This window comes from Urocitellus parryii, chromosome 11, assembly GCF_045843805.1.
Source record: "Urocitellus parryii isolate mUroPar1 chromosome 11, mUroPar1.hap1, whole genome shotgun sequence".
Lineage (NCBI taxonomy): Eukaryota > Metazoa > Chordata > Mammalia > Rodentia > Sciuridae > Urocitellus > Urocitellus parryii.
Genome location: NC_135541.1, coordinates 48154513 through 48174399, shown reverse-complemented (window position 1 = coordinate 48174399; position 19887 = coordinate 48154513). Strand labels below are relative to the sequence as shown.

Here is a 19887-nt window from a genome sequence, read left to right as displayed (position 1 = left end):
GTTGCCATTGCTGGACATATTAGATGCACATGATTTTAACATTATCAACTATCTAGAAATTTCTGTAACTCTATCAAGCAGAGCTACACTGCTGTCTTCTTTTCCCCCACTCATTTCTTTCTTAAACTTGTGGTTTTCAAGTGCATGGAAATCATGGAATCCATGTAAGGATCCTCCGGAGTTCTCCAACTCTGTAGTTCTCCATGTGGCTTTGCTCAGACACGGGACAGGGAATAGAACATTGATGTTCAAACACTGATGTTCCAGAAAACAGAGTTTGAAAAAAGTTCTACTTAAAGTCACACCTTTGTTTCCAATCTGATCTTTTGCAATGCGCCTGAGTTGTAAGAAGGAGGAGGACAAGACAGCCTCTGTCTGTGAAAGAGTGTCACAGGCATTTTCTGTCACAAAGGTCTTGCGACACAGTCAGTCCTAGTCTCCCTCAAAGGCAAAATGCCTAAGTTCTAGCAAGAAGCAATCTAAGAGAGTCAACAAGTTACATTTTTTAATTTTTTAAATGCATTATTCATATAGAACCCTGTGTGTAGTTTAGGATATTGTATAATGTGTCAAACAATTTGTGTCAAACAAATTCCTAGGAGCAACAAAGGTTTCCAACCTACCAAATCAGAAAAAAATGATATGGAACCAAGTGAAAGTCCACACCTGATCATGTCTTTTCTAGAGGGTTAGGGTTAGTCATTCACACTTTCCTCCATCTGCAAGTCAAGGACTTTACTTCTAAGCCCAGGAAAATCTCATTAAAAACTCACATTACTGAATCTATTGCTAGAATTAGTATTATAAATGTTGCATCAGTGCAAAAATGTAATCGAACATTCTAATATATAATACGTAAACACTTAGAAGTCAAAATAACAAATAGATTTCTTTGTTCACACTAACACTCAGACAGTTAATGAGAGATGCATAGAGTTTTCCTGAGCTGAAGCACCAACTGTGCTGTTTGATGCATGAAGAATAACCAAATAAACAATTCTTCAGTGCCATAGACAAATATTGACTTTATAGCACTACAGGCTAGGTAGTATGATTTGTACATGGTGGCTTAATTAAATAGGCTACCAATGTTAAACACTTAGCCTCTAGTAACATATTGTAATTAAATCTGCATCTGCAATATCATAGAACATAAAATAAGAAGCAAGTTAGAGTAGTTCTACTGGCAGAAAAGGAACACAGCTATTAAGAGATGGATGACGTAAGGGAATGTTTGTAGAATTAGCATCAACTAAGCTTCCTTTCCTCCTCCTTCATATCAGACTAAAGGAAATATAATATAAAAATAAAGAGCCCAAAACAAGAACCATGTTCATGCTCTCTTTTATTTTCTTCCATAAATAATTTTTAAATACCAGCTTTTCTTATAGTTTCCTGGGATGTAGAAAACAGGACATAATCCATGCCCTCATTACAATTTGGCAGAGACATAGACAATAAAAGGAAAAACAATATAACAAAGAAGCATGTGTGTAATGTATGTTCAGGTAAATATAAATGCCAAGAAGAAAAATAGAATAAAACACTAGAATGTGAAAATGTGCTATCTTAGTGTGTGTGTGTGTGTGTGGGGGGCAGTCAGAGGGAAGTAGTTATGGCCTTGCTAGCTTGATATTGAGTAGAAGCCTGAATGGAAATATGAGAGTGAACCATGGCAACATCTGTGGTACTAAAGCCTCCCAGCAGAAGAAAGCCAGGTGCAAAGGCCCAGAGGTAGAAACATGCTCAGTTTGTTGAAAAACAGAAAGCCTCACATAGCTAGAAGACAAGGGATGAGGTCAGAGTCAGCCTGAGGCCAGACAATGTAGGGCCTTATAAACCTCCGTTAGCCTTTCAGATGCTTTTCTAAGAGCCTCTTAAATGCCCCTAGCATAATGTTGCTGTGGCTTGACAGTGATGTTATAGAAGGAAACATTATAAAATCCAAGGAGAAAAACTGGGAGGTAATGAAAGAGGAAGGAATGCAAAAATGAAGGCAAATAGGATTTTGCAAAAGGATCTTAGAATTTAGCCGTCACGGGCTAGGGTTGTGGCTCAGTGGTAGAGAGCTTACCTAGCATGCATGAGGCACTGGGTTCGATCCTCAGCACCACATAAAAATTAAACAAAGGTATTGTGTTCACCTTCAACTAAAATATAATTTTCTTATAAAAGAATTTAGCAGTCAGGCAGCAGGCAAGTTTCCTGGGCTTTGTTTCGTCCTAGGAGTTTTTACCATTACTTTAGAAAGCCCTTTTAACAACAAGTATTTTAAAAATTCAATATATGGAGGACTTGAGGACCCTAAAAGTCAAGAGAAATACCATTTATAGACTAACTGATAAAATTTTTGCCCTTATTAAAGTAACAGACTCAGGATATGAAGTACAGTTTTCTACTGGTATTTGATTCAAATTGTAGACTAAAATAATTCCTGTTTAAGAAAGAATAAAGAGGAATCTGCATTTAAAGTATAACATAAAGCACTTCTAGTAAATTAAGACAAAGTTAGTAGATAGGGTTTTCCCGAGATGTACCCATCCTCCTATGTACCTTTGCTGTGGTTGTTTGATACATGGGCTGGGGGGGTAGCATACCAGTCAGTCCTATGCAAAACATAAGCTGTAGGTGATAAATCCAAGGGATACCAAGTTCACATACTTTCCTCCCATCTACCATAAACAGTAATTTGTTAAGTCATAAAGAATGTCATAAGCACAGTTTCCAATGTTATGGGATTTACGATGTAATTAGAATTCATTATCTCTCAAATGCACATTCTTCTTTCTCCCTTTGCCTCTCATCTCATCCTCCAATTCTTTCTTCACTGTCTACAAAATACAGCTCCAAAGTAAAAACCATTTATGGCAACCTCTTCTCTCAACCTTGCAATCTCCCCACTGATGTTGGACTAAAGCCCCAAGTCTTGTTCCTGATGTTGGAAGCCCAGAGTATGGCTCTGGTTGATTAGTATAGTCTTATTTTCTACATTTCTCACCTTACAATTTAGACCATAACCCCAGTAAGCAACGCCCACTTCCTCATATTTGGAGTATAATCTTAGTCTAGCCACTTTCATTTTCTGTAACTCTGAGCAAATTACTTACATTCTCTAAGGTTCATTCCTTTGCCTATAAAACAGAAATAATAATACAGGTTCAGTCTCACTAATCCAAAATTCCAAAATCCAGAATGCTCCAAATTCTGAAACTTTGGGGACACCAATATGAAACCTCACACAAGCAGAAAATCTCACACCATGAAATTTTGTTTCATGTATAAAATTATTTAAAATATTGTATAAAATTACCTTCAGGCTATGAATGTAAGATGTATATGAAACATAAGTGAATTCTGTGTTTAGACTTGGGTCTAAACCTGAGATAGCTCATTATGGGTATGCAAATATTCCAAAATCCAAAAAAATCCAATGTTTGGTTCCAAACATTTCAGATAAAGGATACTTAACTTGTAGTACATAATACATGGGCTTTCCATTGGTATTAAATGGGTAAATACATTTAGAACAATGTCAAACACTTTATAAGTGCTGAATAAATGAGAGCATTTGTAATTTATTTCCTTGCACTCCCTCCAACCAGGGGGGGAAAAAAGCCCTTCCTGCCCACTCTTCTCTTGGAAAACTTCTATTCATTCTTCGAGAGCCCACATAAATGGCATCTTTTGTCTTCACCTTCCCTAACATATTGACTCATTTTCTAATGATAGTCATTTCTTCTGTGCTTAATGATATGTTGAACATTATACTTCAATAGCATTATTCACACTTCATCGATTAGTTATTAATGCATATGTGTCTTGTAGCTGTTATATGAACTCCTTGAAGGCAAAAGCTTCTTCTCCTTTTGTATCTTCTAAGCCCAGGACAAGGCCTAGAGTATAGTGGGCTCTCAACCAATGTTTATCTTCAATCAATATTCAGTCAATATGTTTTCTTTTTATTCTCCTCCAATTACTCCAACTTCGTCATACCACATATAAGTTCCTTTATAGTATAAACATAGCCTTAAACTTTAGGATATAAGCTATAATATTTTTACATTCAAATATTAGGTGCAAAAGCACATTTCATGAACCTTTGTTAAAACAAGAAAAGATTTTCAGGATGTAGGTAGAACTAAATGAGGGAAAGGAAAAAGAATACAAGCTTTTTCTCTCAGTCACTGCCAACTATCGCCAGCTACTCCCTGTATGTAAGCATGGACAGACAGAAGATGGTACTCATCCGTATATTTGCCCTTCAAGCACACTGTGGGCAGGTGTGCAGTGGGGCCAGGATGGATTCAAGATCATCACCAGCAGCTTATCTCATGGAGAAGTGATGACTGAGGTTGGGACATGATTAAAGGAGGGAAGTTTGAAAGAGTTGGACACTGTGTAGCAAGTGCAAGGCGAAGCAGCTGGCCATACAGCCCAGGTAGAATGGCTTGGAAGTTGTCACCTTTGATGTGGGGTTAGGGATAAATAATATTCTGACCTGAGAATTCCGTCAATAATCTCCTGACTCCCTATTCAGCAATGCAGAACATTCCACTAACACTTTGTAGTGTATGACATGTTTTTTTAAATTTATCTATTGTCACATCCTGGAACAATGAATGGAGCATCCACTTTGGGGATTTCAAAGAAGAATTTCGAAATCCGGGTGGTGTTCAGAGTCAAAATAATGACTAATGGAACTGAAATACTTAGAAAAAGCTAAAGTAATTCAGAATACCTTTCATATCTGCAACATGTAATACTGGAAGAAGCAAATTTGAAATATAAAACTTAAATGAGATAACACAAACATTTTGGGGAAAAACTTAAAATATACTAGATGTTGGAATACAATTGGCTCAAATCAGAATTTTTGCTCTTCATGTTCATAGCAGGGCTCAATTATTTAAGTTAAGTGAATAAAAAAGAAAATTTTAGGACCAGTTGATAATGAGTTTCAGATTCATGCAGGTTCTTACAAATCTTTTCTTAATATCTACTGATGGGGGTGGAAATAGATTATATATTACATAAAAATTATATAGGTTAACATGAGGGAGGATTTTCCAATATCTAGACTATGAAATAGTAAAAGTGTGTATGTACTAAGGAAGGATGCAGAAATGTTTTCTCTCCCATCCTAAAAGTAGAGCAGATTTCCCTATGTCAAAGATGGAGTAATTGTGGCTCTATCTAAGGGTAAAAGGAAGCAGTGAGATAATCACCCAAATCCCTTCCAGATTTGGGATTGTATAAATATTCTGATTGTAACAATACATTGAATATCTATGTTTCTTCAGATATTTTTAAAATAATCGAAGAGTTAGAATTTCACAAATGTTTCCCACATCTGCCGCCATTAGTCCATACTTCATAACTTGGGTTCTCAAACCAGGACTACACATTCATCTAACCAAAATATGAAATCTACAAATAAATCAAGATTTTAAAAAACTGTCTAGTGGGTTAAGATATAAACTGCATCCTCTGCATTGTTTAGCTTCATCATGAAAATTACTTTAATTTTGATGCTGGAATCAAAACAATCCAATTCCCTTAAAAGAAGCCTACTGTCTACTGTAAAGTAATAACATGTTTTTAGAGACTTCTAAGTGCATATCTTGGAATTTCTAACTTAAATGGATGGTTTGGAAAATACCAATTGTTGATCATAAAAGGCTGGTTACACTTCTTTATGACAAAGAGGCAAAAAATAAAGTACTTATGCTTTTATTTCCTTGTGTAACTATTTCATATGATATGCAAAAAAAGCAGCACATAACTTTTAATATTTGGAAAGAAATTATTCAAATAGATAAGATATATGTCTATTTTCCAAAAAGAGATTTTTATTGCTTGCTTTATGAAAATTAACTTGAAAACTGTTAAGCACTTAGTCAGATATAAAACAATAGAAATAAATATAAAGGATGACTTAATCAGGAGCTGGAAGCAAACTGTGATAGAGCTTCACTAAGAAACATAAGAAGGGGAGTATATGGTTGTGAGGGGAAAAAGGATGAAAATGAATCATAGTCATAACTGAAGTTATTTTATAAGTTCGATGATTAATGAATTCTTCAAGCCTATACTATGGTTCACTATACCAAAGTTATGTGCTTTCTTTTTTGGCAATTGTGGAAAATTTTGTTTTAACTCACCTAAAAGAGGATCATTTTATTAGCATAAGTTACCTCAAGTTATCATTAAATTGTTCTTTTTGCAACTTGCAGCAAGAAAATTTGTATAATGCATGAGTAAAACTGGCTCTTTAATCATTCTAAAATTTGGGTTATTTTGAAAAGAAAAGAAACACCAGTATTTATAGCTCTCTGTTCCTAGCACATCAAAAAAAAATCTATTCTAAGAAAAAGAAAGGTCACATTATTATACTCAAGAATTGAAACTATCTTAAGGAAAATATTACCACAGTTTTAAAAAGATTTACCATCATTTAATGGTTAAATATTCATTTGAGTAGTAAGGCATATGTACATATTAATCAATTACATATTTTCTATATATGTTCCTTTCATGAAAACTAATAAGGAATACTCTATTTATCTTACCCTATTCAGTTATACTCAACAAACTACTTGAAAATACACATCTTGTTAGGGGTAAAGTGTGAGAAAAAGGATTTCTTTGAATCAGTACATACTTTTATTATAAACCTTCTCTTTCTACAAATGCTATCACCATCGGTAGGTTTTGAAAAAGTAATCACATGTTCTAAAATAATAAGATTTAATTCATCAAGGAGATGTTTAAAAAACTCCCCAAAAAAGCAAACAGATACATAACAGTCCACAGTCAGAAAACAAGAATAACCATATCATATTTAGCCAAGTAAAGTACACATTGGCAAACCATGTGGTGTTCATCAAAAGCAAGCTACATCTTTCTATGGGTAACTTTAATTTGCCAATATGCTATGCAGTAGATTAGGCAGACAAACATTTCAGATGAGTAGAAAACAATTCAAGTGAATATTAATTTTTGAAAATCAGATATCCTCAGTTTGTGATGCTGATTGGCAATCTAGTGTGCAGACACAAAATCAATGTGTTAGAATTGCCTTTAAGAGGCACCAGCTCCCTTTAATGCTATGGTCCCTATTAAATAAAACTGAAGGACACATAATTAGTTTTGAAGGGTACCTTGATCTGAAAGAAAATATATCCTTCAAAGAAATCTGAAATGGCCTAGATTTTACAAGTCCAGGTTATTTAATTTCACTGTGCTTTTCCTTGCATGACATTATCAGGCTGGTTTAAGGAAGTCATTCTACTGTATTTACATTTCTTGTAGCACATATATTCAAGGTGGCAGGCTGGGTGCAATATTTGCAGAGGGTTCCTGAATTTATTTACTTGGCATTTTCAAAACATTATAAATTTTAAGTTACTTTCTAAAACAACAGGTTCTTAAACATAGCAGCAATTTGGAATCATAAATAAAAGTAATTAACTGTGCAATTCAGAAGTAGTAACTTAGTTTTCCTATCCTTAAGTAGTGCAAAGATAAAAGTCAATAATTCAAAAGCTCAGGGGCTTGTACACTATAAAATATGGGAATATTATAGCTTAAGTTGGACTTTATGTATCATTTTAACAAATAAATTAGAACTAATATGAAAATATTCATTCTAGTACCCAAAATATACTATTACAAAATCATCAATAATCACAGAACAAACAAAAAAGTCACCTATCACTTTAACAGAGTCTAAACAAAAATCTCACTTCTAAAAACTTCTTTATTACTGCATGAATCTAGAACTAGCTACATATTTTTATAAGCAGCAATTTTAAGGAATCTCTACAGTTAGAGACACATTTTATTTGGAAACAGCAGGTAGCACCATGACAATTTAGCACACAGTGCATTTATGATTTCTTCAGCTGACCCGGTCTCTCCATTCATTTCACACTTGTGCTATTTGGAACAAAACTCAAAACGTTCTCATTTTCAACATTTCTAAACCACGGCTGCTAATGAATATGAAAAGCACTAGAGATACCTCTATGTCCCGTCTTACCATGTATGAGCCACAGTGAAGCGACGACGCTGCCGGATGCTTTTATTCACCAGCAACTTTCTGAAAAAGCATGGTGAGTTCCTTGGCGAACTGCGTGGAGAAATTTTGGGAGATGTAGGTCTGTTTCCCGGTAGTCTTGGAAGCTCAAGTTCTAAGTGCATTTGCTCCTTGAAAGTCTTAATGCAAACCTCAGACTCAGAAGCAGTAAGTTCCTTTGAAGAATTTTTTGCTGTCATGTCTTGTATGGAGTGCTAGCTTTCACCATCCAAAGCAAACCCCTCAAACATAGCAGAGACACTGCTGTAGGTTAAAAGGCTGATAAGTCTGCAAACTCTTTAATTTGGGAAGCTGTGGCTCCAAGGTTGGAGCTGCTCAGAGCAAGAGCAGCATACTCGAAGAATGGCAAGTCAGGCTGTCACAAGGAGCTTTATCAGGCTGGCTTTGCCTCTGAAAATGCGCCAAAGTGCTTCCTATGTCAGTAGCCTCCTTGTGGATGAGGTTTGTCTGCAAGCTACACACTGACACTCACTGAATTCATTCAGCTGAATATATCAACTCATGAAATATTCATAAGGGCTCCTGATAAATCCTTTACATGTATTTTTTAAAAATCTTATCAAATGAGCTGCATCCACTACCCGATAGTAAGCCAAACCCAGTTAGTCACCTAGTCACTTATTTGCACAAAGAACAGAACTAGAATCCGTCCAGCATGTGAAATGTTTAAAGTCTTCATTCAGAATTATCTTGCTCTGTAATGCACACAACAGTAACTCCACCTACCAAATGCTATTGGCCCAAGATTATTTAAACAACTGCTCTCTGTTTCCCCCTTAAAAACATCCTCCATCTCTAAGATTTTTCACAAAACGTGTGAGGCTACTCTTCTCATCACAGTACGAAAAGAATAAATCAAGGATTGTCAAAAAGCCTCGCTAAAACAGCCTTCTAAATTCCATTTCTGATTCAAAGAGCTCATTTGCTGATTTTTTTTCCTCCCTTCTCTAAAAGATCCAGAACAGCATCAATATAAAAAATGGCAGTGAACAAGAAAACATTAGATTTGGTTCCTTCCCCCAAGGAATTTCAAGCCTAATTTTTATTCCAATAAACATTACTCTCATTCTTCTGTTTAAGCTCATTGTTGTCCACAGCAGCCACTCTATGTTGAGTATAAAGGCAAAGCTTCCACAACTGAACTGCAGGAAACAGCTGAGAAAATGAGTGCTCCCAGTTAAAGTGGGAGTCCAAAGTCAGCCACCACATATGTGTTGGTGAGTGTGCAGGTAGGTAGTTATATGCCTACTTGAGACGTGTGCGCACTGTGTTCACAAGGACTGTAAGTGCCACATATGGACAGGGGAGTCCAAAATATATCTCAAGTCCAAAAGCAGATCATTATAACTTGACATTTTATTTAGTACTAGAATGCAGCTTCTATACTTTAAAAAGCAAATTTACATAGAAACAATATATATCATGGTGCTTGAAGTTTCTGAATGTTGTGAAATGTCTATACCAGTAATGATTGTCACCAGGACCACCCTGATCTCAAATAAATCTGACAAAGCAGACTCCGGCTAGAAAGCAGGATTGAAAGGCAAGGGATGATTCATAGTACAATTTAGGTAAAAAAGGAAGACATTCATTTGCTCTACTAATGGGTAAGGTCTTCCACCCTCAGAAAATCATTCATATATGTCAGATTATACTCTGTCTTAAAACATGCTAAATATCTCACAGTCTAAGTAAGAGCAGATCATCACCTACACATAGGACAATCATCCCACACCAGATCATGGGGAAGTGGTTCAAGCTTAATAGGAAAGGCTTAAACTTCCGATTTTAACAGGCACTACCTTGGGAAAGCTTATCAATATTCATACCCCATTTGAATCAAATGTATGATATGTCAAGATCATTGTATTTTCTTGAGCAACTAATAAAAAATATATTCCAATAATTAACTAAAATACATTATGAATAAAAACATAATCATGGAATTTTAGACTTGTGCTGAATCCTAGTGACCACCTGGTTCATCTCCTCATTCCAAAGCAGGGAAACAGTTAAGAGAACTAAGTGAACTATGCAAAGTCATACTGAGTTGATGTCACAACCAAAACTAAGGCTCAGGTTTTCTGATTCCAAATTGAATGCTCTTTAATCCAATAACAACGTTGTGATTTTGGCCAAACAGACCCTAGTGTATATTTTTTTAATATATGGAAATATTTTAACTGTCCTATTTGAGAAGACATGTTATTAATAATATCATGGGAGAAGATATGGCTGATGCTACCTACTATTTGCTGTATTATGAAAAGTCAATTTGACACTCATCCCCAACAAAATTAGGACTGAAAATTGGGACATGAGATAATGTGATTCTGCTATTACTTAAAGTGATTTAATAATAAAAATAAAATAACAATTTGAACTCACTAAAGCTACTTTTCATATTTACTTTTCAAAGCTGCCAAAATACAGTGAGTATTTTAGGGATTTCTTTCCAAAAATATTATGGCAATTGTCACAATGCAGATCTAGTTATATGTAGAAACTGGGGTTCATAACAGAAAATGCTGATGTAAACTCACCGAAAGCAAAATAACAGTGCCATTATATACCTTGCCATCCTTATTGCCAATTCATGAGATATTGTGTGACATTCCACATCATTGTTTCCACCTTACATCCTATTCCAATGTCCCAGTTAAAGATGATTTTAGAATCATCCTAAGAACTAAGGTTCTCACAAATATGGAAAGTCCATTAACCCTAATTCTAAAAAATATTCAGGAGTATCAAAGACAGTTCCTTGAAATATAAAATTAAAAAGATAGTCAGACAGTGCAAAAATCTGAACTCTTTATCACTGATGGGAAGAAAACAATGCATGTTGACAGGTAAATGCATGAAAGTTTGTTTCCGGAATCAAAATGCCAAAGTTGGGGGAGAGGGGAACATAGTCAAATGCTAATGTCAAAAATGAGTCAATAAGGCAAGAAGAAGGAGATGCTAAGAAAAAGTAAACAAAAGCACAGTAAAAGAAAACGGCCTGAAATTTTTAGCAAAAAAATACTGTTTTGAAGAGAACAGGACAGAAAACAAATAGAGTTTATGGGCCCCTGTGTAGTATCCAGGAAGGAGCTAACAAGTAAAGTGAAAAACCTTCCTGTCCATATATAATCCTTGGCACTTGTCACTTCAAAAGGAGGAATGAATAATTCTCAGTTTATCAGTGTACAAATATTTGCCCGATGAATTATTTGAGAATTCTAACTATAGCTCTGTCTTAGTATTAAATAATGAAAATTCCAATATCCATCTTCTATCAAAGCAATAAGAATCAAGAAATTTATTATAGTAAAATAATATTAAAATTTTAAATGAAATTATAGAGTCAATAACAATCAAATAATGTATTACTAACAAATATTATGAAGATTGAAAACATTCCATTTTGCTAAATTCAAAAGGAAAGCCAATTAATTATAAGCAAAGACAATTATAAATTTGTAGTAAGAACATAATATTATGGTTTAAAATGTTTTTAAAAGTCAACAGCTTTGTAATAAAATCAGTTAAGATGAAAGTAATTACATTCTCTTTATGTTTAGTATCCATTGAACTTTAAAGATTGACTTGGAATACATTTTCTCTGAGTTGGAATTTTTAAACTCTCATAAAACTAAAGCATTTTACAAACATAAAACTGTAGTTTGTAATGATATTTTACCTGCATAACACTGACTTCAAAATAACATTACTCTCACGTACTGCAAATGCAAAGCAGGATATTTGAGGAGACAGAATTTATTCAGAAGTTTCTAAAAAAGGGAGTAGATTTAAGACTATCAATATTAACAAGTAAATTATTAATGATATTATTTCACTATCTAGTTCCTTTTTGCTAAAATAAATATCATCTTAGTACTGCCATGAGGCTCTATTAAATTAAAGACACTTAAATGCCATTTCTTCAGTCAAAGGCAATGTAATGAGTATGAATGAACACCAGCCACCATATAAAACAAATACATGGCTTTACACATCACTGCAGATCACAACTTCTCCCAATTTTTCTATTTCAGTTTTAAGAAACTGAGCTAAAGGATTATTCTAATATGATTGATGTTATATAACATCAACTGAATGAAAATAGTTATTTAGACATCTCGGGAAAACACATTAACTGAGAAATCTCAAGAATGAAAGGGATTATGGGGCTGGCAGTGTTGCTCAGTGGTTGAAACCTGAGGCCAGGTTTCACTCAAAGCCCTGGGTTGAATCCCCATCACTATCCCACTATCCGCTCCCACAATAAAAGGTTATGGAGATATAACTTACATTTAGTACAGACCTACTGGGTATAGACATGGCAACAAGCATTCCAAGAATTGTTTTCATTTGACCTTCCTAAACATCTCAGACAAACACAGTTGAAATTGTTGATTTGACTTCTTTATATTGTGAGATCCTTCAGGGCTGGGCTGAGTCTGTATTTCTAGTATGTGTGTGAGACAGTCTGGCAGACAGCAGGCATTCAATAGCTATTGATGTACATTATTTTGTCCACTTTCAGATAAGAACAACAAAATAAAAAATTATATAGCTATTAAGGACTTGATGGAATAATCAAACCCAGGTCTTCCCACTCTTATTATAGCATCCATTCTGTTATACTTCACCAATGCTACACAATATTGTCATAAGAGAACACCACTAATGGGACAGGCAAGGACACATACACTCCCAGAGTGCTCTAGTCAGACCACTGGCAGTTTATCTTCACAAGAACTAGGTGTCCTGAGTCTAACAATATCTACCATGCTGTCTTTATAAAATGATGTGAATGCTTCACATTTATCCATATGATGCTACGGGTAATCACTCATCATTAGTGAATTGGCGCTCCAAAAAAAAAAAAAAATCACTTACAACCTGCACCTCTTAGTAATGACACCTGATTCCTAGGGAAGAGGAGGGAAGCCTGTGTGTAGATGCTTAAGCATGATGACATGTTTCTTAGAAATTGTAGTGTCAGGAAAGAACTGCCCATTCAAAACCCTCAGAGATGCCTCAAAACTCAGTGGAATAGTCACAAAATAGTCCTTGGGGACCAACATGGGCCCTCCCATCCCCATCTGAAGTACCCCTCTGATTTAACCTCCTTCTACTCTCCCAAGCTCACTCTGCCCCAGCCATACTGACCTTGTTCACTGAGCATGTTGTTCAAGCATCCTTTTCCCCAAGACATCTGCATGGTCTGCTTCCTCATCTTCTTCCAACTTTTGCCTAAATAGTACTTTCTTCATGAGTCCTCATAAAGTCACCCTCTTTAAAACTACAATCTCCCCTATTTGGCTTAATTTTCTCAATAGTATTTGTCACCATATATAAGATAATAAATATCATTTAATTACTTGCTAATCATCTGTTTAATTCCCTTAGAATTTAAGTTTTATAAGGGAAACGACTTTTTTGTTCACTCATTTCTATAGTCCTAACTCCAGAACAGTGCCTACCCCATAGTAAGTATTTAAATTAATACTTTGAATGAGTAAATCACTGATCTTCTCCGTGAAGAACAAAAGGGAGGGGGCATCAAACAAAACTGGATAAAAATCACTTTCTCCAGTTATAGCAAGAGATAATGTTTATCATTTTAACTATCTTTTTAAAATTATTATTGTTGTTATTCACATCCTTACTGTAGTGCACAAGTAGAATATAGGTGTTGTAGTCTATTCATTAGGTGGTATACTAGTAGGACAGACTTGCCAAACTCTCTCCTCATAGTGCTTTCTGGTATTTGCAGAGTAATTAGGTGCTTCTTTCACAAAGCACATTCTGAGAAGGAAGATCATGTAGAAGAAAAATGCTAAGGAAGCTCCTCTCTTTGTTTCCTAGGTCATTGTTAACATCAAGTTATATTAGCAAGGATGAGTCAGATCCTTAAATGCAAGAAGAGAAACTGTTCCCATGGTAGGTATTTTAAAAACTGTACCAAAGCGGGTACTCTAGTTCCCAAAGATAATACCAGCCTGTCAGCAAATTGCCTAAGAGGGTGATTTCAAATGAATAAAATATCAAGGACAAAGGCATTCAATGTTAGAAACAAAGTCATATTTGGGAAGACCTCTTTTTCTAACATGAGCTTTTATCTTTTCAGTAGGTTCTATCGTTCTGCAGTCTTCTATGAATTAGGTAAGAAAAGAATGGTGCAATATTGATCCATCGTTAAAGATTTCAAAGGCAAATAATTACATAATTCTAATTTACTGTGATGCTACGAAGATTATAGAAAGAGTGTACCCACATATGAAAATGAAATGAAATTAAAACCATTCCACTACTCCTGAAAAGAGAGTGTGTAGGGAGGGATTTGTTTCATATTCACATTTGCAAACTATTTCACAGCAATAAGATTGCCTAAATTAATATTTTAATGACTTTTTAAATGGTACCTAACAATATTTCAAAAAATGCTTCAGAAATAGTGAGTCAGATCAAAATTGCCTCACTTAATGTCAATATTTGTTTATTCACTGCATATATTGCTAATTTTTGTAGTTCTTTTTATTCTAATTTGTTATATATGACAGCAGAATGCATTACAATTCATATAACACTTATAAAGCACAATTTTTCATATCCCTGGTTGTATACAAAGTATATTCACACCATTCGTGTCTTCATACGTGTACTTAGAGTAATGATCTCCATCTCATTCCACCATCTTTTCTAATTTTAAATATGTTTATATTAGAAATCTTTGTTTGGGACTGGGGTTATGGCTCAGCAGTAGATCGCTCACCTCGCACGTGCAAGGTCCTGGGTTCGATCCTCAGCACCGCATAAAAATGAATAAATAAAGTTATTAAAAAAGGAAAATAAAATGTCTGTTAAAAATATTTTTTAAAAAGAAATATTTGTAAATCCAGTAGCATTAATGATGATGGCTTGCTGGTTTATAATGAAGAAAATAGAATTTTTTTTCTATCAAGACTTTCCATGAAATCCTAAAATTAAGGAGTAACTCTAATTGCATGTAAATATTTCATATCACTAAAACAATGCAATATTAGCATATTTAAAATCATATTGAGATATTTTGTATGTAAGCATGCTAAACTTTATAGCAAAGACTTTTAAAAAGAATCTATTTTAGAACACTTCCTTGATTACATTTTCATCTTTGTTTTGTTTCAATTTATCATGAAATAAAACTGACCATATTCTTACTCTCAGTACACTGTTCTATGAAATCTAACACAGGTGTGGATTCATGCAATCACTACCACAATGAGGATGTAGAATAGTTATTTCATCTCCAAGAAACCTCTCTCCTGTTACATCTTCATATTCACAATCTTCTGTCACCCCTAATTCCTAGAAACACCCACCTGTTCTCTATCGTGACACTTGTACCTTTTCAATAGTGTCAGCTAAATGGAATCATACAATATTTAAGCTTTGAGACCATCTTTGTTCACTCAGCACAATGTCTTTGAATTTTCAGATTTATTATTAGTTCACTAATTTTTATTGCCAAAATGCATTTCATTGTCTGGGTGTGCCACAACTTGTTCAGTTATTCACCCATTGTTTTTCAGAATGATTATAATATCATTTTGCATTCCTACTAACTATATGAAGGCTCTGGTTGTTCTACATATTTACCAACCCTTCTTCTTGATAATATTTTTTAGTGATTCCAATAGATGTACAGTGGTATTTTATATGGGTGTTATTTTTTGTTTCCCTAATGACTAATATTAATCATCCTTCTATGTGCCTGCTTGCTCTCTGTATATCCTCTTTGGTTAAATATCCGTTCAAGATTTTAGCCCAGTTTTCAAATTTTGTTTCTGAGTCTTCTCTCCCAATCTGCCTATTAGTGGTAACATAAAAAATTCTCCAACAGTTATACTTTGCATTGTTCCCCAAACTTAAAGCTATACCTAGAAGTAGAGTCAGAATGGAACCTACTACCCCTATCTTAACATAGAACCAAACCTTTAATAGATTAATTTCATAAGAAAAATTATGAAATTTCCAAATTGGTTTTATAGTTATAACCCTTTTTATTAACTCTCTTCTCAAAACTTCATTGTTTATAACCTTGATGTTACTATTTGCTTAATTTGCATTGCATCTTGAACCACCAAGGGTCATTTCCTAATGCTTACTTCTGCTGTGATTGATCCTCAGTGCTACTGAGAAATGATATTACTGATGAACAATACAAGGTTTAGTGCCATTTGTAGTTATTTAGTGGGAACCTCTTCTAGCAGTGGACTCCAATTGCCTCCTAATTTGTATCTCTTCTCCTGACGGCTTTCCAAAGCAACAGTCTCCTTTCTTCATTGCTGTCATGATGTCATGATAATGCTTCAAAATATAGAAGTCTGAAAGGAACATCTTCTGTTTTCTCCTCCTCATCATTTTATATTTCTACTAATTTATTCATTCTTCAAACATATACTTACTGAATAGACACCTTGTGCCAAGAACAGGATTTCTATTTCTTTAGAAAGCCAAGTTTTTTCTTGAAGTTTGCATATTTGTTACTAAACATAAAATCAAAGTCTTATAAAGCTTTATGAAATTTCTATTACAGTTGACTTGATCAACTTTCCCACATAACATTATTGTCAACTACCTTTTTTGTTTATTTCACATTTGATGACACACACAGAATAAATCTCCATTAGAATACTTAGTATACTACTTAAGAAAGTAATTGCTTTCTGACATGTACATGCCTCACAAAAACTCTATACCCTTAGTGTAAGGAGCACAATTTATTCTTCTGTGTTAGCTAATTTTTAAATAAAATATAGCTTAATTTAACTTTTAAAAAAGCAAAATGATATCACATGGGAGATAGTTTACACATACCCTATTAGTACAAATTTAAAGTCTGGCAATTTTAAGTGTTGCCAAGCCTGTGGCACAATGAGGTCTCATAAACATTAGTTACATGTGCTATAATCACTTTGGAAAACAACTTGACACGATCTGGTATAGTTGAGACTTCATTTCTCTTAGGACTCTTAGGAATATGTCCTAGAAACACTCATGACCACCAGGTGTCAAGTTCAAGGCAGTACCGTTTATATTAACAACAAACTGAATACAAATTAATTGTTCACCAATAGGAGAATGGACAAATCAATTGTTATGTATTCATAAACAAACAAACAACTGCAACAATAAAAATTAATCAACTGTATAACTGAATCTCAGAAATTTAACATTGAAAGAAAGAGTCATGAAATATGTTATTTTAGTAAAATTGGAAAATAAACTAAGAAGCAATAGTTTGTTTAGTGATACATAAAAGTGTGGTAAATTATCAACAGCAGGAAAGGGATGATAACTGGTAATGGTTGCCTTATAACTTTTTTATCTGAAATTATTTCATACATATCTAAAATACTTGATCATGATAAATGAATATTTTAAAACACAGGAATGTGAATGAACATTAGGTATTCATTTATTGAGCTGATCTCAGGAACACTATGTTGAGTAAGCTAGACCGATCTCTGCCCTCATGGTACTTACAGTATAATGGCAGAATTATCACAATCCAATTCTAATCATAACTATGAACCTATTTGCCACCTTATTCAATTGCTCATCTTTTAAAGGAAACCAACAAAGAATTCTCTTTTGTCTCAGTAATTGGGTCCTTCTCCCTTTCATGTGGATTATCCTCATTCTAACTATCCTACAAAATTAAATATGGAGAGATATTCTTATGCTGAATTTCTGCATTTCTTTTCATTAGTCTACCCTGTCAGTCCCTATTCTTTGCTCATAGTTAGACCTTTGACTTTTCAAAAAATATCAAAGGAATGTAAATACCCATCCAATGACACATACCAATAAATTTTTTAAAAAATGAACAAACACATAAAACATCCATCTATTTTACCTCTCCTTGAATTCTAACTGGAACAAAGGTAAAGTTCTGCATAGTTTTAATTGTAATTAACAAGTTGGTTTTTCTTTATATTGAACAGAATTTTGACTCCAAGTAATGTGTCCTCACTGGTCGCACAGTTCTACCACCTGGAATTACAATGGATAAGCCACATAAGCCCTTCAAAAATGTGCTCTAATATCTTTCTTTTTCCATTATAAATAGGCATATCTCTTCAACTATTCCTAGGTCACATAGTTTAGGTAACCCTCATAAAAGGCTGAACTTCTGACATATACAATAGTAGTGGGGGAGGGCATACTAGTTTGCTGAGACAAGGACTACCATAACAAAGTGAAGAAGACTGTGTTGCTTAAACAACAGAAATTAATTATCTCACAGTTCTGCAGGTTGGATATCCATGAGAAGGTATTGACCAAGCTGGTTCTTTCTGTGCATTATAAGGGTAATAATCTGTTTCAGCCCTCTCTCCCTGGTTTAACAGATGGGTGGTTTCTCCAACTGTCTCTTCACATTATCTTCCCTCTATCCGTATCTCTGTATCTGAATCACACCTTTTTATAAGGACATCAGCCATACTGAATTAATACCAACCATAATGACTTCATTTTTAACTTGATACTCTCTGTAAAGATCTGTTCTGATGGGTTGGGGCTTAAAACTTTGTGTTAGTTGGTGTTCTGTTCGTTCCCATAACAAGTATCGGAGTTAGACAACTTTCAAAGGAAGAGAAAAGGTCATTTTGGCTCAAAATTTTAGAGATTTTAGTCCATGACTGGTTCATCCCATTGCTTTAGGCCTGTGGTGATATATCACAGGGGAAGCACTTAGTGGAAACAAAACATTCACCTGATGGTGAGAAAGCAAAAAAGGGAGAGGAAGAGCAAGCTCCACAGTCCCCTTTGAGAGTATGACCTAAACGATCTGAAGACTTTTTTTTTTCTGTTTGATGTTTAAATGAAAATTTTGTGGTTTTTTTTAATTTTTATTTGTTCTTTTTAGTTATTCATGACAGACCTGAAGACTTTTTTAGAGGCACCACCTCTTAAACCTTCCACCACCTGCCACAACACTGCCATGCTATGGACAAAGTCTTAACACTGGACTTTCAGGAACACTAAAGATTCAAACTAACACAGACTTCAATATATGAATTGGGGAGTGGCACAAGTCATCCGGTAACAGTCTGTCCTTCAGCCCCCCAATTCATGTCCTTCTCATACACAAAATACATTCACCCCATCCAAACATCTCCAAAAGTCTTTGTTAAGCCAGTATTGACATAAGTTGTGAGACTCATTTAAATCATCCAAATCAGTTATAGGTAAAACATGGAGTATAATTCATCCTAGGACAAAGTTCCTACCCATCAATGAACTGTAAAACCAGACAGATTATCTGCTTCCAAAATACAATGGTGAAACAGTCATAGATTAGACATTCCTATTCTTAAAGGGAAAAGTTGGAAGAAATAAAGGGGGCATAGATACCAAACAAGTTCAAAATCTGTCAATCCAGCTAGTAGTGTTTTGCATGATATAAAACTCTCAAAAATCATGTTGGCTTCAAATGCAATACACCATCAGACAAGAGATTCCTCCACAGATCTTTGCTGCATAACTATACCTCAATTCTTTGCATTTTTACAAGATAAGTTGATTGGATCCATGACTTGCATACCCTTTTAACAAGATGTCATTCACTCATACCCTTGACCTCCTTCCCAGAACATGGTTTCTCATATTTTAAAATATAAATATATTGAAATTTTCCAAATCTTCAAGTTCTGGTTAATTTTTTATTAATAATACCTCTTTGATCTGTCTCTCCATATTTGACTATAATCACCAAAGAGAAAACAGAATTTATTTGCAACACTTTGCTC

The 19887-nt window shown here is 34.4% G+C and overlaps 1 protein-coding gene across 9 annotated transcripts in view; it reads right to left on the bottom strand.

The window, feature by feature from the left end:
• Positions 1–19887, bottom strand: part of Pde4b (phosphodiesterase 4B) — a 514783-nt gene that overhangs the window by 336967 nt on the left and 157929 nt on the right. The window contains exon 1 of one of the 9 annotated variants that reach the window (XM_026409111.2): positions 8042–8277. The exons of the other annotated variants lie outside the window; for them this stretch is intronic. Within the exon in view, the coding sequence (XP_026264896.1) occupies positions 8042–8277 (236 nt within the window). Of the gene's footprint in view, positions 1–8041; positions 8278–19887 lie in introns of those variants that run through there. 9 annotated transcript variants of the gene reach the window in all.